Source organism: Mandrillus leucophaeus, unplaced genomic scaffold (assembly GCF_000951045.1).
Source record: "Mandrillus leucophaeus isolate KB7577 unplaced genomic scaffold, Mleu.le_1.0 Scaffold210, whole genome shotgun sequence".
NCBI lineage: Eukaryota > Metazoa > Chordata > Mammalia > Primates > Cercopithecidae > Mandrillus > Mandrillus leucophaeus.
In genome coordinates, this window is record NW_012102144.1 from 4,595,074 (window position 1) to 4,620,240 (window position 25,167).

A 25,167-nucleotide genomic window follows, 5' to 3' on the forward strand; every position below is an offset into this window, starting at 1 on the left:
TTATTATTATTATTATTATTATTATTATTATTATTTGTAGAGACAGGGTCTCAATATGTTACCCAGGCTGGTCTCAAAGTCTTGGCCTCAAGTGATCCTCTTGTCTTGTCCTCCCAAAGTGCTGGGATTACAGGCATGAGCCACCACACCAAGCCTGAATGTTTTTAAGTAAAACAAGCAGTAGCTTTAGTAGCTTCCTTAGAGCCCTGGCATTTGGCTACAAACAAACCTAAGTGCTGAAATGTTCAACTGCATCATGGGAGCATTTCAAACTATGGCAGAAATTAAATTACTGTAAGAAATTTATGCAAAGCTGCTGCTACAGTCTTTTGTGCAATTTATAGTTTGCATAAATAATTATAATACATTCTTTTGTTTTCTCAATTCTTTTTTTTTTTCTTACCTTGTCCTTCTGGAGTTTCACCAAAGGGATTCACTTCCACCTGAGTAGCATCAATTTTCAGGAAGAGATTATACAGCTTCGTAATTTGATCTGCAGCCTAAATGTGATCAAGTGAAATGGAATTACACCAAAGCAGTAAAAGAAAATTTATTTTGCTGGATTAATGAAACCTTAAAAATAGCAAGTTATGTCTTTATTTTCAGTTAGGTTTTCTGAAGGGAAAAACAGAAAAACATAATTATTTTAATTTCCGCTGCTATTCATTAAAAGGAATTGCTCAACTCTCCTCCAGACACCAGAAGAGACCATTATCAAGAAAACAAAATATTTTCAGTACGGCCTAAAACGTTGTTAATCTTTTTGTAAATTATCATGTCTCTATTAGCAGAGTTATGCTGCAATATAAGCTACAATCATTAATACAAACAAGTTCCATTTAAGTAAAAGGTAAACATGATTTTGAGAGTTTATAATGACTAGATTTTCCTTATTGTGCTGAAATAAAACAGTTATTATATTAATCAATCCAACCCATAATCTGTGAAACAACAATTACTGAGTGTCTAACGAAAATTGTTGCAAAACAGGAAGATGAAAGTGTTCAATAGTGTAGTCACTGAACAGCACAATTCAAACTGAAAATAGCTTGTCCCAAAGGCATTAACCACAAAGGGCAAGAATATCCAAGGTCGCCCTGTTATGCCCTGACTTCATTTTTCTCACTCTGCTTGAAATTTGCTCATTCATTCATTCTTTTCAACCAACATTTCTTCACTGCCTATGACACAGCTGGCTGGTATCCTGAGAGCTGGCGCTAGAAATGAGAACATGAATGAGCCATGCCCCCACCCTAGAAAGCTCCTGTCAATAACGAAAGGAGCATGTGATGCACAGAGCAAGAGGGTCGATCATGGAGAAGAATTAGGTATCAGTCTCATTCCCGGCTCCATTTTCCAAGCCAAAGTTTTCCCACTGCCACATTTCACTCATTGTGCCAGCCTTGGATTATTTGCAGCAGATCCATTTTCAGTTCTCCAACTCTACTCTGTGTATCAGGGAAGCTGACGCTTACAGGCTAAGCTTTCTATGTTCCTGGGTCAGCTGGTTTCCAGCTGGGGCCAGCCAATGAGAAGCAGCGGTGAGAGATGGAGGTGGGAAGAAGGGAAGAACCAGGGTACTTCCACTCCTCTCTTTCCATCTGGGCAGCACCTCCTCCTCTGGCTCTTGCTCCCACTGGAGAAGCCCACCAGGGTTCTAGCTTCTGTATCTAAGGCCCAGTAACACCACTGCCTCATTTTTGTTCCTGGAGCATGCGGATGGATATGCTCTAGGTTGCCTTTCTGTCCACTCTTGACGGAGTCTCGCTCTGTCGCCCAGGCTGGAGTGCAGTGGTGGGATCTCGGCTCACTGCAACCTCTGCCTCCCAGGTCCACGCCATTCTCCTGCCTTAGCCTCCCAAGTAGCCGGGGCTGCAGGTGCCCGCCACCACGCCCGGCTAATTTTTTCTATTTTTATTACAGACAGGGTTCCACCATATTAGCCAGGATGGTCTCGATCTCCTGACCTCGTGATCCACCCGCCTCGGCCTCCCAAAGAGCTGGAATTACAGGCGTGAGCCACTGCGCCCGGCCCTGTCCACTTTTAAACTACTCAGCTCTTGCAGCACCTATGAACACATCCCTAAAGTAAATCCCCCCTGGTGTAAATATTGCAGGTGGTTCCAGATTTGGCTGAAGAACTCCAGATTTAATTCATGCTATGTTAATGTATTTTATGTTTACCTACAAACATCTTTAAATCCAAATTTGAGGCCCAGTAGATATAAAAGAACCCACATAACGAGTATGATTACGTATTTTTAATATTAAATATTTGTATGGGTAGATAACACATGTATGATACAAAATTCCCAAAGAACTTAAGGGTTTTCCCTGATTGTACCATTCAACCACACAGGCCCCCAGTGGCAGCACACTCATAAATGTGCCCTTCATCTGAGAGATATTCTATGCCATGCCTAAGACAGTATGCATTCCTCCTTCATCTGTCTTAAAAAAGCAAACTTGTTCCTATGCCTCATTTCTTTACTTAACAGATTTTTAGAGACACTTCATCAGCAACACAGGTAGATCAATCATATCCTTTTAATTGACTAAATAATATCTTACTGTATTGATGTGCTATAATTCCTTTAACCTTTCACTTAAATAATGACCATTTGCATTGTTTCTAATAGGTTGACATTACAGCACTGCCTTACTTATCTCTGGATATTTAACATACACTTGATTAAACATTTGTAGGATAAATTACCCAGAGTGAAGCAAAAAGGACTATAGCCATTTTAAACACCAAAAGATTCTGCTAAATTGTTCTTTTTTTTTTTTTTTTTGAGACGGAGTCTTGCTCTGTTGCCAGGCTGGAGTGCAGTGGCGCGATCTGGGCTCACTGCAACCTGCACCTCCAGGGTTCAAGCGATTCCCCTGCCTCAGCTTCCCGAGTAGCTAGGACTAGAGGCGTGCCACCAAGCCCGGCTAGTTTTTTGTATTTTAGTAGAGACGGGTTTTCACCATGTTGGCCAGGATGGTCTCGATCTCCTGACCTCATGATCCACCCGCCTTGGCCTCTCAAAGTGCTGGGATTACAGGTGTGAGCTACCACGCTTGGCCTAAATTGTTCTTCATAGAAGTCGTCCCTGATTTCCACTCCTAAAAAGTGAAAATTATCAGAGACACTATTTTCCAATTCACAGTCATTAGCCATTTGTATCTTTGCCAGTGGGTTAGGTGAAAAAGGGTATCTCACTGATATGGTTGGGCTCTGTGTCCCCACCCAAATCTTACCTTGCATTGTAATAATTCCCACGTGTTGCAAGAGGGACCCAGTGAGAGGTAATTGAATCATGGGGACAGGATTTTCCCATGCTGTTCTCATGATAGTGAATGAGTCTCACAAGATCTGGTGGTTTTATAAAGGGGGTTTCCCCTGCACAAGCTCTCTTGCCTGCACCATGCAAGAAGTCCCTTCCCTATTCCTTCGTCTTCCACCATGATTGTGAGGCTTCCCCAGCCATGTGGAACTATGAGTAAATTAAACCTCTTTCCTTCTTAAATTACCCAGTTTCAGGGATGTCTTTATTATCAGTGTGAGAACAGATGAGTACACTCACATATAGTTTTAATTTATTTTATTATGAATGAGTTTGCACATTATTCTATGAGTTTAAGAGATATCTTATTTTTTTCTGTGAATTTTGCCTATTTTCCTGTTGAGATTTTGATCTCTTTCTTATTAATTTATAGGAAGTGTGTGTGTGTGTGTGTGTGTGTACAATAGAGTCTTGCTTTGTCACCCAGACTGGAGTGGACTGGCACAATCATGGCTCACTGCAGCCTTGAACTCCTGGGCTCAGATGATCCTCCCACCTCAGCCTTTCAAATAGCTGGACTACAGGCACATGCCACTAGGCTCAGCTGATTTTTTTAGTTTAATTTCTTCTAGAGATGGGGGTCTCGCTATGTTACCCAGGCTGCTCTTGAATTCCTGGTCTCAAGTAATCCCCCTGCCTCAGCCCCTTTAACATTTACCTTTTGAACATTCTTTTGTTAGTTTTGCCACATGGAAATTTCACAATAATGTCACTCTTATATGGCTTCTGGCTTTGTGTCAGACTTTTAAAAGGCTAGTCCCATTCTGAGAATATTTTTTTTAAATTCTCCCATTATTTTTTCTAGTATTCTTTATAATTTCTTTATTTAATGTTTCCATTTTTTTTAATCCAAATAAAATTTGAGTTAAAGTGTGAAGCCAGTAAATACTTCACTGCTGAATATTTTTTGTATTTTAGGGGGTTTTCTAGGTCATCAATGTGAGCTTGCAATGTGAATTGCATGGGGCAGGCATCTTATGTATCCTGGGCACTTTGGCATCCACTGTCGTCATACAACCTCTGCAGAGTCAATACTTGATAAATATTGGTTGAATTAAAGATTAATTCAATTCTAAGGGGGACTGGGGGACTATATAATAGAAATAACCTCTGGGTACATATATATATATATTATACATATATATATATATGTATAATCTAATCCAGCTACTTCAAAACTTTTTTAAAAACTGTGATAATATAAACAAAACATAAAATTCACCATATCTCAACCATTTTTAAGTGTCTACACAGTTCTGCAGGGTCAAGTTGGTATATTCACATTGTTGTGCAACCAATCTCTAGAACTTCTTCATCTTCCCTCACTCTGTATCGCTAAACAAACTCCTGTTCTCCTCTTACCGTTCTCCTCTTACCGCAGCCTCTGGCAACATCATTTTACTTTGTGTCTATAAATTTGACTATTCTAGATAGCATCTCTCTCTCTGTCTCGCTCTCCATCTCCCCATATATATATATATACACACACACATACACACACACACACTCCTCTCTCTCTATATATACACACATATATAGATATCTATAGATAGCAGATATATAGATATTAGAGATATCTAGATACATACATACATAAAATAAAGGATATGCACATATACATACACTAGATACCTGTGGAATCATCCAGTGTTTGTCTTTGTGTGACTGGCTTATTTCACTTAACACAATATCCTCAAGCCCCATCCATACTGCAGCATGTGTCAGAATCTTCTTTTACAAGGTTCAATAAAGTTCCATTATAGTATATACCACATTTTGTTTATGAATTCATCCACAGATATACACTTAAACTGTTTCAGAACTTCTTAAGCCTACACCAACTTTGTTTAGTACAAGCCTGCGTTTTCCACACATTAATCCCATTGTAATTATACATTAGCACAGCATTTTGGGGATATTTTCTGTTTTAATTTTTACTGTTGTGCAAAGCCGGACTGTAATTTTTTGAGCAAGACTAAAACATAATTTGATCTTGGAGCTATCTCCAAACCAAGCTGGTTCTCCCTTGTAGCTCTCACAATGACAAACCCTTGTAAGATGTCTTATTCCAGAGGCTATACACTGAATGGTTATAAGGGCTAGGCAGACAGAATGTGTGTGACCAGGTGTGACATGGAATGGCATGGCATGTGGCAACTTGAAATTAGCTTTCCTGCTTTCTACATGGGTTCAAATGTTTAAAATAAGCACAGGTCAAAGAGAACATTCTCCTGGTCAACTTGCAGTCAGTCGCTTACTATTGCCATTACTTTCTCAGCTCATAACCACTGTGTACAAAGGTTTTCTGCACTTTTGCCACCAACTGTTATTTTGTCTATTAAGCAATTTTTTAAAATTAAAATCTGTAAAATCAAATATATGTAAATGAAAACCTGACAAGTTTATAAAAATCTTTAAAAATGTCTTAACAGGAGCATAATGAGGAAGGGCCTCAGAACCACGCAGGCTCAGTTGTGTGCTGCATCACCAAGATATTGTTCCCAAAGTCTATTCCATCATGCCTGGCCACTCCACCCTCAACCCTCCACCCAGTGGAATATGACATATCCCTGGAAACTCAGCGGGCGCAAGCCAAGCGGTTGGCCATAAGAGCCCAGCTGAAACGGGAGAGTACTTGCTTCAGTACAACGACCCTAACCGCTGACAGCTCATTGAATATCCTGCCTTGATTTGTTGGACCTATGCAAGATCAGCAAATGTCTATCCTAATTTCACCCCTAAAAACTCACTCTTGGGAGCTTTGTGTGGAATTAGGCACCTCTTCTTCTCGTTTTATGATTTCAAAACTGACAGAGATAGGAAAGAAAAAATTATCCAGGAAGGCAAATTGGATCGAACATTTAACATCTAAGTCTGGCAATGATGACTATGTGTATTCTTGCTGAAAGAAATCGTCTATTAATCAAAACAAAGTCTCAACAGGTTAAGAATTTTAAATATCTTTCCTGCATTCTAGAAATTATCATCAATATTCACATACGGCTCTCAAATCTAGCCAGAAGTACAAACCACTTCAAGAGGTGTTAGTGATCTTACACTGACTTGGAGCATCCGATCTTTCATCAGCCTAAATCCTAGAGGCACATGTTGACAATTCATGGCACTCATGTTTTCAGAAACTAACAGTATAGATGATAATTAAGACACACTTGACAAACTTGTAAGTTTCAGTCATATGATAGACCCCCTTTATCCTCAGTTTCCCTTTCTGTGGTTTTAGTTAACCATGATCTACTGTGAGTCCAATTTATTAAATGGGAAGGACAAAATTATGGACTAAGATCCTTGGATGGAACACAGCACTAAAGTCACTGACAGATTACAACCTCTACAGCCACACTTTGATGAATTAAAACGAAAGAGACAAACTTCTAATTATGATGTTCTTCTAAAAGGTTATCGTGAAAAACCTTCAACTATCCAGGATCCCCAACCATTGACATTATCTGTTCCTGACATCCAGCCATTGACACCCATAGCTTGATGATTCACGATCATCCAAAGTAGATGTCCCTCCTGAATCACTGCCAGGAGGTCATGAGTAGCCCAATGCTACATCGTAATGCTCACATCACTCACCCCAGGTCTTACCATGTAGATATTGTATCATCTCACATCATTGCAAGAAGGGTGAGTATAGTACAATGAGATATGTTGAGAAAGAGACCATATTCGCATCACTTTTATTACAGTATATTGCTATTGTTCTATGTTATTATTGTTGTTAAAACTTACTGTACCTAATTTATAAGTTAAACTTTATCCGAAGTATAGATATCCAGAAAAAAAGAGTATATGTAGGGTTTGGTAGCAGGTAAGCTTCAGGCATCCACTGGAGGTCTTGGAACGTATCCTCCACAGATAAGGGGGAACTACTATATTAAGCTTTTCTATGTCTTAACGTTTTTCAACAAATTCTCACAGAAATAGACTTTAGTTGGGAACAAATACTTGGTAATTTTATGAAAAGTAAGATATCATCTTTATTTTTGTTGTGTCTAATATTAATCACATTTTAGAGACAACAGACATGAGTCACAGGAACGATATTAATAATTTTACAAGACTATCATCTTACATGATATTCAACCATGAGTGAGGTACCTCCAAATGCCTAAACCACATCCTAGATTAAATAACTTTCAAAGTCACACCGAACCTAAGGGGCCTCTAAGATACAATTTTTTAGGAAAAGATCATTGATGATTGTTTAAATGCTTTTCCTTTTACACTGTCCCATCTGCTCATTGTACACTGGCTCTCTAGAGCATTTCACTAATCCCCACAGCTTGAGCAAGCCCCATAAAGCACAGATTCCCAAGCCTACAACTCCAATGCACAGCTTTCCCTGAGCTCCCAAGCCATATATCCCTTCTACTGTAGAAATACACTTACGTGTCCCTAGATGAACAACTTCCAACATGTCTACAGCTGAGAGCAACCTCTCTCCCCCTCTGCCCCTGCTCTCTCCTTCACATTCTTTTATCCATCCCTCTTCCTGTATCCTCTCAGCCAGCAGGCAGATGTCCACTGGTCTGTGAGCCCCTGAGGAACAATAGTTATTTTTCATTGTCTCTGTTCCCCAGGGCATAACAGCCTGAGCAGCACCCAATCAGTGCTCACTCCAAGCTGCTGAGAAAATGAAGATTTAAAGCCTTTCATGGAGTTAGCAGTGAAAAAAAAAAAAAAAAAAAAAAAACAAATTAAAACATTTTATTTCCTTTCCTCGATAAATTAATTCAAAGGTATACTGACAATATGGCCACTTACTGACCCCTGAGTTCTCACATTTTCATCTTCCTTCCGTAGGTAACTCATTTAAAACCTAGAGTGTTTCAGGTACTAGGAAAACAAGAGTAAGCCACTTAAGAGCTATAAATAACTCTTAATTTTCTCTTATAATATGTAGTGAGGGGGGAGTATCTTGTGATGTACATTATACTGTTATTAACTTCTCTAGAACTCTCTATTATGTTCACCTCCTGAGCTTTTAAATATGTGGTCAGCAGATTTTGCCCATTCCAGATTCATTTTTCTGTCATGAAAAGCCACCTATTGCTGAGGCTCTAGGAACCTCTTCAAAGTGGACAACTAGATGTGTTGTTTCACGTAGTCAGGCACATGACAAATGTTTCTTGGGCAATAAAAATAGATGCCAAGCACTTTGCCAGCTGCTGGCAACACAGCATTGAGTAGGATGGACAAAGTCCCTGCCGTGGTAAAGATTAGGATCTAGCAAAGGTGACTGCAAATAAATAAGAGAAATAGAGATGTCCAAAGTGATATGGAGGAGGCAGACAGGGTAACTGCACACATTCTGGAGCTGACTGCTGGACAGTGCAGCTTGACCACAGTGGCTGTATAGAAAACGGGCTCTTGGTGACCACCACTGCCACAGGAGAAGCCCCTTAATAAACATCAAATGAATGGCTAATGTAGCTGGTATCCTTATTTGCAGGAGATGAAACCAACCACTGTAGCACATATTCAGGAATCTTCCAGGATCTTCCTTTCAACAGATCACTTTCCTGGCACCTCTTTGCTAGTCTCAGAAATGGCAATTAGTTCCTCTAACTGTCCATTGAATCCTGGCCCTTTCTCTCTCATCCTGAGGTTGAGTTCCAGATGACCCTGTCCCATTCTACCATCTTCAACCTTTTGCTTTCAAAGTGAGCCTTTATTCATTTTCAAGTAAGTAGTTTCTCTTCATTAAAGCATTTTTTTTAAAAAACCTTATTCTGCTTTACCCCTCTTTGACTTGCCTACTGTTGTCATTAAACTTCCAGAGAGAGTCAATCAAAAGAAAAAGACAAGACAGAAAGAAAACAGTGCATCATCTACTGTCTTATGGGAATAGTACTGCCTAACCAAAGGATATACTCTGTAACCTCTCCATAAAGTCCCAGGCCAGAGAACATACACACATGCACACATGCACACAATCTAGGGCCATTAAGGTGGCCTCTCTGAGTAACAGAGGAAGGAAAAAGTAAGTTTTTCTGATTTAGCTGTGGGACTAGGAAGCTTGCTCCGCTAGACACATAATCAGGTGCCATGCGCTGGACCAAAGGCAGAATAGGGCATGATGCTAGGACAGATTCTGTCCCTCAACAGCTCTAAGGCCAATGTTTTGGTCTTTGAAGCCAAGGGATATTACTACAAAACTGGCATATTTTAAGCTGTTCTCAATAAAACATCAACTTTATGCCATCAATATTCATTTCAAATGCCCATTAGCTATGAAAGAATAGCAATTAGCTAAATAACATGTATTATTAATATTAATACCAATAAGAACGGACCTTTATGGAGCACTATAATAAGGACTTTCACACATTATTCTACTGAATCCCCACAATAAGCCTCTCAGGAGTTGTCATCATTCCCATTTTATAGAAGATGAAACTAAAGTCTGAATGAGCTGAATCACACACCTACCTGCCAGGTGGCTAAGTACCAGCAGTGCTACAGAAAAAATACAGATTACCATCCATCATAAAGTGTATGTGTCCACATGCAATACACATGCACACACATACCAAAATACATTCAAAGACACATCATAAACATCCTCTTTTAAAACATCAGGGAAATATTTTTCTTCATCATAAACAGCTGGAAGAAGAAACTGGAAAACAATAAATAATCCTGTTTCCTGGTAATCACAAACACCAGAGGCAATTAAGCAAGTTCCCAAATGTTTTCTGAAACAAGTCAGACACACCATCCCCCAATGGCTTATATACCTGGCTTTTCAAAGGCCCAACGAAGCCTAGATTTTCTGCCATCCGCTGAGCTTGGCTGTCCTTTATTCCTTCAAAAATGTCAATTTGCTCCTGGTAAAAAATAAATCAAATAAACGAAATTTAGACAGTCAACTGAGAAGATTTACAACCTCAAAAGAAAATGCTTTGTATTTATTTGCAAATGAGTAATTAAAGTGTGGCACCTATCCAGAGATCTCTGAGCAGGGCTACCGCAGATGCCTGTAGGGTATGTTTTAATTAGCAGACCATCTATAAAACAGCTCTTCCAAAAACTATATAATTCCTCATGGTGGCATGCTGACAAGAAACTCTGATGCCAGTTTTCACTTTTAATTACTATACAGATGGCATTGACGAATATTTAGTCAGTTAATTTTTATGACATCTTTTGGAAGACCTCCAAAGTGAGGTTTTCCTGCCTACTATTAGTTAAGTTTAAAGCCTGTCATAGATAGGTTAAATATTACTTTATGATTTAAGCACTCTATTGATGATAATGATTACTGATACTTAGCTCTACAAAATGCTATTGTCTCAAAGACACCGAGCACTGTCATTATACATTATTTCATGCATCCTCTTAACAAATGGAATGGCCTGCTTTAAATAATGTGAACTTTGAAAACAGCTAGGTGTTATTGGTAAGTCTGCATGTAAAGTCTCAATTCAGTTTCCAAGGTAATTAACTTAAATATATAACATTAGTGAAAATATTTTAAAAGCAATCACTGAAGTATGAGTACAGTAGGTCTTCAAATAACATTACTTCATTCAAGGTTGTTTTGTTATAAGGTTGAGGAAAAAAAAAAAAAATCAATTCCCAGCCAAGGCCACTGTCTGTGTGGAGTCTACAAATTCCCCTCTTGTCTGAGTAGGTTTTCTCTGGGTCCCCTGGTTTTTTCCCACATCCCAAATCTATACAGGTTAGGTCAACTGGTTTGTATACACAGTCCCAGTCTGAGTGGGTGTGGGTGTGATGTGGGTGCGGGTGTGGTGTGTGAGTGTGCTCTGCAATGGGATGGTGTCCCATCCACGGTGGGTTCTTTGCTTGCACCCTGTGCTCTAGCCATCAGAGACCCTGAGCTGGAATAACTGGATAAATAATTACTTACTTGTTTTTATGAAATCTTTCTGAAATGTATACATAGCTCCTATTTATTATAATGTATAACATTAGAAGTGTGTTGGTCTTTATTTAGGAGTTGCGTGATGTTTTTGTGAGCAGAAATATGCCATAGGAACTTAACTCTTGTTTATATCAATTAGCCTATGTATGGTAACATTGGTTTTCTTATACATCATTTCCATTCAAGTCGAAGTTTCCAAGAACCTGTTGAGGATGCTAAGTGGGTGTTTATTGTACATTATTTAGACAAAGAGATTTAAGAAATAAAATCTCCCCTTTTCAAAGGGAAACAAAAAATCATTTTCTAAAAGAAATAATGAATGTTTCTGGTGGAAAATTTTAATGCAATTTTGACCCCAAGAACCCAGATTAAAAGCTTGAATTTTAGTTCTGAAAACTTACGTTTTTCTCCTTATAGCTGAGGTAGGTTAAGAAGCACTTAATACATAGCACCTCATTTAATCCTTATAATCCCACAGGGTAGAAATCACCCCATGTTCATTTTACTGATTTAAAAATGAGGTTTCGAGACTTCGAGAAACTTGTGCTCTGATTAAATCTGATCTCATATCTCTGACTTGAAACTAATCTTAATATCAATAAATGAGTCAAGATTTCAAGGATTGAAAAAAACTGACAGAATCTGGACTTCATAAAGATTCTAGTTTACATCAACAGTACTGAGAGATCTCAAGGCAGTTTCTAGTACATCTACTAAAAGAGAATTCATTCATCTCCTAGGAGAGAATTTCTAGATCATATATAATATTAAATGAAAGAGAGTTAACCATGAGAAATGAAAATACAGCAGTCCTCTCCCATTGGTTAATTCTTGAGGAAGATTGGATGGAAAGGAATCAGGGAGGAAGAAAAGGCAGGAAGAAGGAAAGAAGGAAGGATGGGAAAAGCAAAGACAAAAAGTCCTTGAACACTAAATACCTTGATTCCACTCAACTTTCAACTGGATACTTAGAAAGAAAAAGGGCTCAACATCTTCATACCTTAAATTGTAGAGACAGATTTACTGCTCCTGGCCTTAGACTCCACATTAAATATTTAACATCTTCTACAATAACAATCAATTAATAGCGCGTAGCCAGGAATTTAAACACACCTTAAAAATGAGCTCTGGGTTTGAAGCAGCCACCTCTTCAATGTCGACGCCCCCCTGAGGGCTGCCCACCAGCACGGGGCCATTGCAGGACCGGTCCATCAGAATTGCCAGGTAGGTTTCTCTGGAAATGTCCAAGGCTTCAGCAACCATCACCTACCACATTAGTGGGAAAGTCAAATTAATTCAGCATTCAGCTGATTTCTACTTGGAAATCTATACAAACTTGCTACACCAATCAAACGGCTTCATTTTCAGGCTCTTAAAGCCCAGTGAGTGAGTCTGCAGAGCTTTGAGAGTTCTGCTCTCATGGTGCACACAATGCCCATTTTCACCTCCTTAATTGATCCTGTTAACTTGTTCAAGTGACACGCATTTGGTTTGCCTCAAGGAACCTTCCCACTTTAATCTTCTTTGTTTCCTTCCTCAAGAAACTGTGTCGCTTAAGAAATACTCTAGAGAAGTGGCTGTTATTTTCATTTGAGATATTAACAGTACATATATATATATATATATATCTACACTAACTTTTCTCAGATTTCTCTGGTGGAAAACCAAGTATGATGGCCACAGACAGATTCTTTTACAGTATGTCTGATGCTTCATATGTTTGTATATTTCTGTCTCTTTGATCACTATATTTTATCTTGTTTTATACTTTCTTTTAATTTACAAACAGAATATTTACTTGTTCAAAAATAATGGAAACGATACCAAAAATATATAAATGAGAAAGTGAAAGCAGCCCCCTGCCACATAGCTCTACCTCAAACAAACCCCTTGGGCCCCAGAAGTCAGCGCAGATAGGAGCCTAGCAGGAACCTTTGTGATAACTAGAAAAAGGCACCCCTTCCTCTGGGAGTATGTGGTCACTTGCCAGGACCATGACTGGGCAAGGGACAAGTGGGATGGAAGAATGTCATTCAATTCCATGAGTGACTGGGGACTCACTGCCTCAGCCAGGTGCCCTTTTGCTCTGTAGGACTTGAACTGCATGTAACAGCCCCACTGGGAAAACCACTGCTAACATTCTAGTCCTTTTCTATGTATCTGCAAGCGTTGCAGTAATGGAATCATCAGGAAGCATATTATACACACTAGGATGCCTTTCTTTTTTTAAATCTCTTTTTTTTTTTTTAAGACAGAGTCTCATTCTGTCACCCAGGCTGTAGTGCAGTGGCACGATCTCAGCTCACTACAACCTCCACCTCCCATGTTCAAGCGAATCTCATGCCTCAGCCTCCCAAGTAGCTCGGCTTACAGGTGCCTGCCACCATGCTTGGCTAATTTTTGTATTTTCAGTTGAGATGGGGATTCACCATGTTGGCCAGGCTGGTCTTGAACTGTTGACCTCAAGTGATCTACCTGCCTCGGCCTCCCAAACTGCTGGGATTATAGACATAAGCCACCACGCCTAGCCTTTTTTTTTAAATCTTAATACTACAACTTAAATATCTTGCTATGGTCTTCTCTCTTCATTGTGATTACATGGTACTTACATGACAATATTTATTTAACCATGTTCCTGCTTTTATTTTATTATTATTATTATTTTGAGACAGTCTTGCTATGTTGCTCTCAGGCTGGAATGCAATGGCACAATCATGGCTCACTGCAGCCTTGACCTCCCAGACTCAAACGATCCTCTCACCTCAGCCTCCTGAGTAGCCAAAACTACAGGCACGTGCCTCCATACCCACCTAATTTTTGCTTTATTTTTTGTAGAGATGGGGTCTCGCTATGTTGCCCAGGCTAGTCTCAAACTCCTGGATTCAAGCAATGCACTCGCCTTGGCCTCCCAAAGTGTTGGGATTACAGGCACGAGTCATGGTTCCTGGCCTGCTGATAGACATTTACATGAACTTCAATTTTCCTAAAATGCCACTTTAGTGAGTATTTTTGTACATATATCTTTGTTCATTACTTTTAGTATCCCTGTAGATAAGTACCCTAAAAGTGAAATGTCTAGGTTTTAAACTGTGAATATTTAAAATTTTGATAAGTACTGTCCAAGTGCTTGAGAGAGGCTGTTCCAACTTACACACCTAAAGAGAACAGTGAAAGATGTCTTGCATATTTAAAGAATATAAAAACAATCCCATAAATAATCAGTAATAGATGTGAAAACAATGAAAGCAGTTACACTGCTTTTCTTTTTTTTGAGACAGAGTCTCGCTCTGTCGCCCAGGCTGGAGTACAGTGGCACGATCTCAGCTCACTGCAAGCTCTGCTTCCCAGGTCCACGCCATTCTCCTGCCTCAGCCTCCCGAGTAGCTGGGACTACAGACGCCCGCCACCACGCCCAGCTAATTTTCTGTATTTTTAGTAGAGACAGGGTTTCACCATGGTCTCAATCTCCTGACCTCATGATCTGTCCACCTGGGCTTCCAAAGTGCTCGGATTACAGGCGTTAGCCACCGCACCCGGCCACATTGCTTTTCTTACAAGTAGTTTGGTGATAGGTTCCACAAAAAAAGTTACAGATTAAGGATTAAGTAGCATTAGATTTTAACTACTCAGATACCACAAAAATACTTAAGTTTTAGGTCACATGAAATGGGATAAATATATGATGATCTAAAAAGCTATAATGGAATGAATACAGAACTCCTCTTTTTCAAACTTTTTTTGAATTTACCATTAGTTAAAAATAAAACATACAGGTCTTCCTATTGATTTATCAGAAATGGAAGTTCATAAGTATATAAAAACTATTTCTCAGCACACAGTGTTAGAATTAGCACAGAACCACTCTGATTTAAAGTTGATTTTCTCACCAACAATGAAGGTCAAACCATCAGTCAGTACTTAATTCTTTCAGCCTTCAGGCTGCCTGAAACCGTCAATTCTTTTAGAATTTCTGATTGACAAGTAGGACAATATTTGAAGCAAAAATACTTAGCCCTATTCTTTCCTTATAAAATACAATAACAACTCGTCGTTTATAGAAATAACATAAAGTTTGCCTTTCTAAGCATCAACATTAATACAAACATTTTAAGAAATTAAGATAGTCATTTCTTCTAAAACTTTCTCTAGAAGAGAAAGCTTTTTTAGGAAATTTGGCACAAAATACAAAATGAGGAATGTGTTTGGTATATGCTTTCAGGTCTACTGACGTAACACTTCATTTTCTAATACAGAGTTAGTTTAGTGAATAATACTTAATGACTTTCAGTAGTTATTCTTAAAGGCAACACAAAATTATAATTTTTTAGGATAAGTGTCATTCAAGAGTCCTATTCTTAATCTTCAAAAATGTGGACAGATGTGCTCTGTATTCCACCAAATTTCTATTTGTGAAGCCCAGCTGCTGTCTGAAACAGCTCTTGCTTCATAGGAATAATGTATGACTCTTTAAGACAATGTCACCAGGAAAATGATAATTATCAAGAGATAATTCAAGAAATTTTACACAACAAAGACCAGTTTGTTGACACCGTCATGCCTTCCAAATGACCGAGGATGACAGAGTATTTTAGGAATTGTTATAGAGAAATCTAAATGGAATCCACAAACACTCATCCCTGAGCAACTCCATTAGATACATTTCAAAAGAGCTTCACCTGTGAGTTACACAAAGAATATGTTGACACATCCTCTTTGTGGAGTCCACCAGTATAGAAAGCTTTTTAACTTTCTTTGACCTATCTACCACTGAATCTGTTTTCTTAAAAATATCATGCTACTTGAATTGTGGTCAGGAGATGAGTGCTAGCACACAAACTATTTGTAACACACCCATGAACAGAGAAGATTAAAAGTACATTCTTGAATTTTAAATTCATTACAGAGCAGTAACCACTATTGGTACTGAATCCCGGACCACATGATGAGTAGCGCTGTCTCACGGGCCCTAGTACTAGCCCCAGGAACACATAACACATTGGCACAGACTTAGGAAACAAATATCTGATGTGTATAAATGTGTGTATGTGTTTAAACAGCTTCTCAAATAAATTTAGAATCAAAAGCTTCTATAATCTGGGGATTTCTACTTTTGAGAAAATGGAGTAGCCATATTTTTCCCTATTCTTCCTGCTAAGTACAAATAAAAACCTTGGAGATATATATATATATATATATACATAAAACTTAAGGTGACTCTGAAAGTTATAGAGAAGAAGGGAGACTAGCTAGGGAGCTTGAGGTCCAAGGAAGCGCATGGTAGCGAGTCTCCTGTGTTTTCTTTGGCCTCATAAATCTTAGGCAGGGTGCTGGGTGCTAGAGAAACCAGCAACCCAAAAACATTAACAGGCACAGACAAAGAAATCTCCAGGCTCACATGGTTTCACTAGGGAAGTTCACCAAGCATTTAACAAGAAATCAACACCAACTAACAATGAGTATGTTGGACACTGAAATTAAGAATCCAGTGCCACTTGTAATAGCTGTAAAAGAGAAAAATGTATGTGTAAATCTAACAAAACATATACCAAACGTGTATGCTGAAAACAATACAATGCTGATGAAATAAATCAAAGGAGACCTAAAAAAAAAGGAGAGACGTATCATATACATGGGTTGCAAGACTTAATATAACAAAAAATCAATTCCCTCCAAATTCATATACAGGTTTAATAAGATTCCTATCAAAATTTCAGCAGGATTTTTTCATAAAGACAAAATTGTTTTAGATTGTTCATAAAAAGGCATAGGAACTCGAATGGGTAAAACTGTTTTGGAAAAGAATAATAAAGCAAGAAGAGTTATTCTACTCAATTTCAGAACTTACATAAATACAGTAATTAAGACTCTGTGGTGTTGGTGGAGGGACAGACACAAAGATCAATGGAACAAAATAGAGAACCCCAAAACAGACCCAAAGAAATATGCCTAGCTGAATTTTGACAAAGATGTAAAAGCAATTCAATGGAGAAAAGATAAGCCTTTTCAAAAAATGGTGCAGGAACAATTGAATATCATATCCCCCTTGCCCCTTAAAAAATAACCTTGACCTAAGTCTCACAATTTATTCACAAGTTAACTCAAAATGGATCACAAACCTAAATATAAAACAGAAAACTATAAAACATCTAGAAAAAATATGAGAAAATTTTTATTACGTAAGGCAAGGTAAACAGGACTTAGACCTGATACTAAAAATGTATAATCCATAAAGGAAATATTGATGTATTGGACTTCATCAAAATTAAACACTTTTGCCCTGCAAATGACCCTGTTGAAAAAATGAATACATATTGTTTTGCAGTTCTGGAGGTTGGGAAGTCCAAGTACTGCCATTTGGTGACATGGCCTTTCTTGCTTCATCCTCACATGGCAGAAAGTGGAAATGCAAAACAGGTCTAAGCTAGTTCCCTTCAGCCCTTTCATAAGGCACCACCAGGGATGTCCAATATTTTGGCTTCCCTGGGCCACACCAGAATAAGAAGGATTGTCTTGGGCTGCACATAAAATACACTAACGATAATTGAGCTAAGAAACTAAAATTGAAAAAAATCTCACAATATTTAAGAAAGGTGACAGATTTGTCTTGGACCACTTTCAAAGCCATCCTGGGATGCATGTGGCCTGTGGGCTGTTGGTTGGACAAGCTTGCACTAATCCATTCATGAGGGCAGAGTCTTCATGATTAATCCCTTCCCAAAAGGCTCTACCTCTTAATGCCACCACAATGGGGATTAAATTTCAACACCCATTTTGGAGGGAACATTCAGACCATAGCATCCATGAACAGACAATTCACCAATGACAATCTACAGATGGCGAATAAGCACATGAAAAGATGTTCAACATCTCTAGCCATTAGGGAAATGCAAATTAAAATCACAATGAAATATCACTGCACACGCACAAGAATAGCTAAAATAATACCACCACCACCAAATACGGGCTAGAATGTGGAGAACCCTGATCACTTACACATTGCTGATGGCAATGCAAAATGGAACAGCCATGCTGGAAAACATTCATTAGTTTCTTAAGAAAACTAATCATACAACTTCCATATAGTCCAACAATTATCCCCCAAAATGAACATTTATATTTATATCAAAAACGTGTTCATGAATGTCCAGAGTGGCTTTATTTGTAATAACCAAAAACGAACCAACCCAGATGTCTTTCGACAGATGATGGTTAAACAAACTGTGGTAGGTACATCCATATCATAGATTGCTACATAGCAAGAAAAAGGACTATAATGGGATTATTACACACTGGATGTCTGTATCAAAACATCTCATGTACCTTGTAAATATACACACCTACTATGTACCCACAAAAATTAACACAAGAAAATGGAACTAAATACTGATAAATACAACAACTTAAGAGTTTTCCACAAAACTCTCCCTGAAAAGTAAAAACAGCATGTTATCACTGCACTGTCCTGCAGCATGGTGCACTGGTAGAGTCCACTGATCTGTGATGCTATGTTAATGGAGCAGACAGCTGCCATCCCAAAAGGCGGGACCCTAATTTGCTGCTAGGACAGGACCTTCTAACCATGGATGCTTTTCAGGGCTGACACATGTGATCTGTGTAGTTGTATAGGGATTTAATGTTTAGCAATAGCTGTCTTGAAATTTTAACACGGGTCCCCTGCCTTTTTATTTTGCACTGGATTCTGCAACCCAGATAGCTAGTTCTAGTGTCTGGATACACAAAAGGGATGGTGAAAGGCAGACTGGCAGGAGGGAGAGTTAGGTTCTGGTCTCAGCTCTACCACTCACAATTTCATGATTGAGGCAGGCCACTTTCCTGTGGGCTTTATTTTCTATGTGTGGATGAGGGGTGTGTATCCACATACTATACATATTTGGGTGCTTCAGCTGATCTTCCTAATGAAATATACTCCCAGCAATACAAATGGCTCAAAATTGTAGTCATCCCAAAATAAGGAATGGGGCATTTAGAAAAACAACCACAATAGGTAATTTTGACAGACACACCTGGAGTGGAGGGCCACTGTGTGGGAGCAGCGAATGTCCCTCATTGAGTATAAGGCTGTCATAGCAAGCACTTCTCAACTAAATAGAATACATCTGTGTTCTCAGAGGGACAGCCATTGCTTGGTCACTCACCGTCACCCACTTTTGCTAAATGCTAATGATAATAAATAATATTACTATCATAGAGCCCTTTTTATTTCTCTTCAAAGACATACCACTTACTAAACAGATTAGATGAGCTTTACAAAATAAAATGGCACATTGCCAAAGAGCAGTATTTCATTAGATTTTGTCAAAAACTAAAAGATGGGTTTCTTTTCTATTTTTTAACACATACATAGAAAATGACCCAAAGCATCCATATTACCTTGTTAACTTTCACACCTTCTTTTGGAGTTTGTTTTGTCGCTAGATTGTACCCAATCATCTGTTTAGCCAGCTGTCCCACAACATTTGGGCTAAGAGAAAGAGAAAACAAAGAGAAAATGAATGTTTGTTGAAAATCATTTTAAAGCAGAGTCCTTACACAGAGTCTCATGTCTACACTGCAAAGGGTTCACCTTCACCCTCACAAAATCCATGGGTCTTTCTGCTTATGTGCTGCGTGTTTAGCACTGTACTAGAGGTTCACTGAGAGCAAAATAAAAATGAGTTCATGAATGAATAAATGAAACAAAAGATGCTTTGTGACCTCTTCACCCAAAAAAGTTACAGTCATAGTAAAGAGATAATGCTAAAATGCATACCAGAATCAGATAAGAGTTGACTGAAGATCCGGCAGCGGAAAACTGGGGAGATATTGAACAATGAGAGGGATAGGAAGAGGGTAAAGATCAAAGTAAATAGTAAAAAGGTGTGTGACAGGAACAGGGAGGAGAGGAAAGTGTTCAGTGCTACGAGACACAGTAGATGAAGGTGAAAAGACAGGCTCAAATAAAGGAAGGCTTGGACTATCAGAGGGGAGGTACCCCAGATGCCACTGGTAATGGGGAGTCACTGCAGGTTCTTGAATAGGAGTGACATTATGGAAGTAGCATTTCAGTTGGAAGTGGTATCATTTCCAACATTTATGATGAATCATTGATTGTCTAGGAGAGAAGGACTGTCAAGTTTTCACCAATTAGTAAGAAAAATCATTTTGTGGGAGCAGAAGGGAAACTAGGCCACTGCCAGAGCCCTCTACCTATGATTTCAGTTTGTTCTAGTTGCTTTGGCCCGCTCCTACCCCACCACAAGCATCCTCAGTGTGCCTTTCAATCTTGAGTAAGATCTTCCATAACTGCTTGGCCGAAAGACAAGGAATAACAACCTCCAGACTTACTCTTTTGTTAAATGAACACCTCCTTTCAAACCACTATTGAAGACACCTTTTCCTCTTCCTCCAGCTAAGATCTGGGCTTTTAAAACAATTTCTTTTGCATCTGAAAAAGAAAAATCCAGAGTTGGTAGCTGATTTTAAATTCTTTTTTTTGTTTTTTAAGCAACAAGGAAAGCAATAATGGCACACAACTTCCGAGTAACTGGTAAAAGCTCTCTCAAACTAACTTTGAAAACAAATGCAATGAAGAACTTCAAAAAAAAAAAAAAAATCAATGTGCCTAATACAAAGCTTGTTTACTGAGGATATTCAAATGCTTCCTACCAGTTTAATCATCAAATACTTGACCTTCCCAAGGGAAAGCAAGGCATGTGTTCCCTTGCTCTTTTGAGTGTGTCAGAAGAAGCTAAATAAATCATGGAAGGAGGTATTAATTTTCCTATGCAATGGCACTCCCATATGGCAGAGGCACCAGTCTGCCAGTAAGAGGAGCTAACCATCAGAGATGTCAAAGGGAAGACTGGATTATGTGGGGAAGGTTTAAAGACAAGACACAAAGGTCATAGTTAATAACTGCATTATTGGAAACCAACAGTTTTCTGAGCAGTTGTTCTATATATTGATAGGGTTAGGCAAGGGAGGAGGAAATGGATTAAAACTAAAAGCAAGCAGTATTTTAAAATTATTGGCAAGGTAACAAAATATCCTGGGGCAAAGTGGTTGTGGAATCTTTGTTTCTCTTCACACTCCAGGAATGAAAGAACTCTCTAATCTTGACTTTTTAGATGAGAGTTATTAACACAAGTATGTTCCCTTGCAGGGAAGCTGGGTGCGTGAAGTAGCCCAGTGACAAATGGGGCCTTTAGCAAACAGGGTAGCTCCCCTCCCCAACCACCCAAAAAAAAAAAAAAAAAAAGCCTCCAAATCAAATATGTTTAATAAACCAAATAGCACACATCTGCAGACCACAGCTGATACTGATATCCTCTGTTTGTGAGTCATCTTTATTTAAAATCAGAGAACGCAATCGATCCTCTATAAGGCCGTGAGAGTATTCTGGTTCAGTATACCAGATTTAGAATCTGCAAACCCAGGTTTCAATCTGGCCTTCATCCCTCACCCAGCTGTGTGACTTGAGGCAAGTTACTTAATGTCTCTGAAACTCGGTTTATTCAACTGTGAAATGATGATGAGGGTTGTTTTAGAAATTAAATGAACATACATGAATGCTTTATACCAGAGCCTGAAAACTCATGATTAATTAAAAACTATTGCCTCGACCAGTTAGTTCATTCATTACCTTTGTATATTGTAAAGAATGAAAGGGATCATTACAGAGATGGCTAAACCAAAAAACTAACATTTTGTTGGTATCTGCCACTGCTCAATGAAGCAAGCGCTCCATTAAGTTTGGTTATTTCAGCTACTACTGTCACTGTCATCATCACTGTTACTCACAGGCAAGCAAGTAAAGGTTCAAATGGAAAGAGCCGTGAAAGGTTTTATCATGAAGGCAATGGGGAGCTACAGAAGTATTTTACAGAAGGCATTCGGCCAGCTGATGTCACACCATTGAGGCTCCTTCACTGTCTTTATTGGCTAGTCTTCTTGTCTCCTATATTTGCTTACACTCAGAAAGCTGAAGCCCACCTTGTTCTCAGAAGCAAATACAGTTTTTTCTTAGAATGCTGTCCTGTGTACCCTCCGGCAATAATTTCTGCCCTGGATACGGACCATCACAACATCGGTCAAGCCCTGTCTTAAAATAAACTAGTTTCCATCAAGCTGAGTAGAAGACAAATTAATTGTCAGAAACTTACAAGGAAAGCAACCAAGTAAAATGAATGCACTGCATATTTAGCATACTGTAAGAACAGTAGTAAGAGCAAGGATATTGGAGTTAAACAGACCTGGTTACAATCTCCAACTGCACCTGTCACTTTCTTTGCAGAGAAGAAACAACTGAGATTCAGAAAGGTAAAAGTAGCATGCCCTTCTGTAAAGCAGTCATATTAAAGGAGTCTATAGTGTAAGGATGATGTGAAGAATAAATGAAATATAGTAAAGTGCCTGGCACAGTTTTTTAAGTCAAAATATGACAGTTATCATCATTATAATAATTTTCAGCAATTAAGAAAAAATGGCACACAGGAAGACATTTCCTATTTTTCTTTGGAAGACATCAACTGGAAAAAATACTTTTTGCTGTCTACTCAAATTTTTAATTGTGATCACTTCAAATTCTTTAAAATAACTGGCATTCCATTGCCATTATCATTTTTCATATCCTTGTCATCCCAAAGAGATGCTTTCCTCTCTGAGCTTTCCAGCAGCAAAACCTGAAAGCCAGAGAGAATACCTAATTGGGCATTGTTAATTGGCACTACATAGGCTTGATTAGATCAGCTTTAGTCACGAACCATCAAGACACAGAAACAGTTGTATCCTCAATGAAATGCTGTCAATTGAACGTGTCGCTATTTGACCTCCCGTCAAATGCATTCCATGCAAAACAGTTGGTAGACCAAGCAACCAGTTCAGAGACTCTGAAACCATAGATCAGGACAAACAGAAAAAGACAACAACCTATGCACATCTGCAACATACACCCCAGGCCAAAAATGAGTTCACTAAAATCATCTCTTCTGATTACATCTCAAGTGCTAAATCAATATAGTAAGTCAGCAAGTCAGCAGCCCAAAGTAAAGCAAGTTTTTCTCATCTTGAGAAAAACTCTCATGAAGTAATTTAATTCAATGCTTATTTACTCAAGGTGCTGAAAATTAAGTAAAATGACTAAATCCCATTCAACAGTAACTCGTCTCTTCATTCAGTATTTACCAAATTGATTCACATGTACTAAATGTCACTGTGTCTATTTATTTAAAGATCTGATCTCTCCCAAAGCTCAAATTTCTTTTTTTTTTTTTAACACTGCCTCTTGCCCCGATCCTGAACAATATTAGAAAAGAAAAGAAAAAAAAAAATCCAATACATGAAATGCAATTTTTGTCTGAATAAGATGATTTAACCATCCTTTAGAAAAACAAGCTAACAGGACACAGGAAAAAACCCCAATACGTATTGGGGGTTTTTTTGTTTTTTTCTTTTTTTTTTTTTAGACAGTCTCACTTTGTCACCCAGACTGGAGTGCAGTGGTGTGATCTTGGCTCACTGCAACATCTTCCTCCCGGGTTCAAGCGATTCTGCTGCCTCAGCCTCCCGAGTAGCTGGGATTACAGGCACGTGCCACCATGCCCAGCTAGTTTTTTATATTTTTAGCAGAGACGAGGCTTCCCATGTTGCTTCAGCTGGTCTCAAACTCCTGAGCTCAGGCAATCTGCCCATCTCAGTCTCCCAAAGTGCGAGGATTACAGGCATAAAATAGATTTTATATAGAAGTGGACTGCAACCTAGACATTGATAATTATATTATTGGACTCTGAGTTGGTATAACTCGGGTCTGGATAACTCCAAAGTCTTCGCTCTTAATTGCTATTTTTATATGCAGTAGCCTAAGTATGCAATGTCTTTACTAAATTTTGTTCCTTTCCTAGTGAGTTTCTGAAAATAACCAGTACTCATGGTTAAGTTTTCACTCAGTTTAATGGGAACCGGTTTATTAGAATTTACATATATTTTCGTAGAAAACACTGTAAGACATATCTGACAAACTTATAAACATGTAAGACTCTCAAACACGGTATCACTTAAGAGAATGATATTTAGAGCCATTTAAAAAGTCTAAGCAAAACCTCACTCTGTGGTTTTTTTTTTTTTACTTTATTGGCTGAATTATAACAATGCTTTTGCAAATGTTTTCTTTTCATTCTTTACCACAAGTGTTATTCTAATTATAATACAGTTTTATACCAATTTTTATAGATCCCCAATAGTCACATGCTGGATAATAAACATTCTTGGAAGCAGCGGATCTAAAGGGAAAAAATCAATTCATTAAGAAAAGCATAATCTAAATAGAATACACATTTTTAATTAAGCAAGCTTTGTAAAATGTGGCTCACTTAATTTTCTTAGAGATGGCTTTCTGAAAACATATTTACACAAAGTAATGTTCACAAGACATATTTCAGAGCCATAATAGGAATCATAGTAAATGTCTGAAATGTTAATCAAATATATTTACAAAAGCAAGTTATTTTCAACTACTTTTTAAAAACAGTTCAGTGATGAATCAACTATTTGTGTCACTGAGCTGGTTTTTATTCAGCATTGCTCTTTTCTAAAATATAATACTTTCCTAAATGCTAAATGTATCACTGATACTGCAATGAGATGACTACTACAACCATCATCTATTTGGAGTCAATAATGTTGGACTTGTTGTGGAAACTGATTTCCATGGTTCACTGACTGGAGCAAAATTGGAATATCCCAGTTCTCAGCACAATTGCATTGTATAACACAGCATGGCAATCACCTTTCATGAGATTTGATAGAATTCCTAATTGAGAAAGTTAAATTGTATTGCAGAATTTCAGACTTACCTATTACCAGAAGGCAAGGAGAAGGGAAAGTGAAAGGCAAGAGAAGAGTCGAAAGATATTGGGTAAAGAC

At 38.3% G+C, this 25,167-nt stretch overlaps 1 protein-coding gene across 2 annotated transcripts in view; it reads right to left on the reverse strand.

Moving 5' to 3' along the window:
- The window catches only part of SUCLG2 (succinate-CoA ligase, GDP-forming, beta subunit), a 296,753-nt gene that overhangs the window by 129,429 nt on the left and 142,157 nt on the right, over positions 1 to 25,167 (reverse strand). For both annotated transcript variants that reach the window (XM_011980355.1, XM_011980356.1), the window contains exons 3-7: positions 20,593 to 20,692; positions 19,639 to 19,729; positions 12,361 to 12,513; positions 10,100 to 10,189; positions 404 to 500 (exon numbers count right to left, since the gene is read on the reverse strand). In XM_011980355.1, coding sequence (XP_011835745.1) covers positions 404 to 500; positions 10,100 to 10,189; positions 12,361 to 12,513; positions 19,639 to 19,729; positions 20,593 to 20,692 — 531 coding nt within the window. The remainder of the gene's footprint in view (positions 1 to 403; positions 501 to 10,099; positions 10,190 to 12,360; positions 12,514 to 19,638; positions 19,730 to 20,592; positions 20,693 to 25,167) is intronic.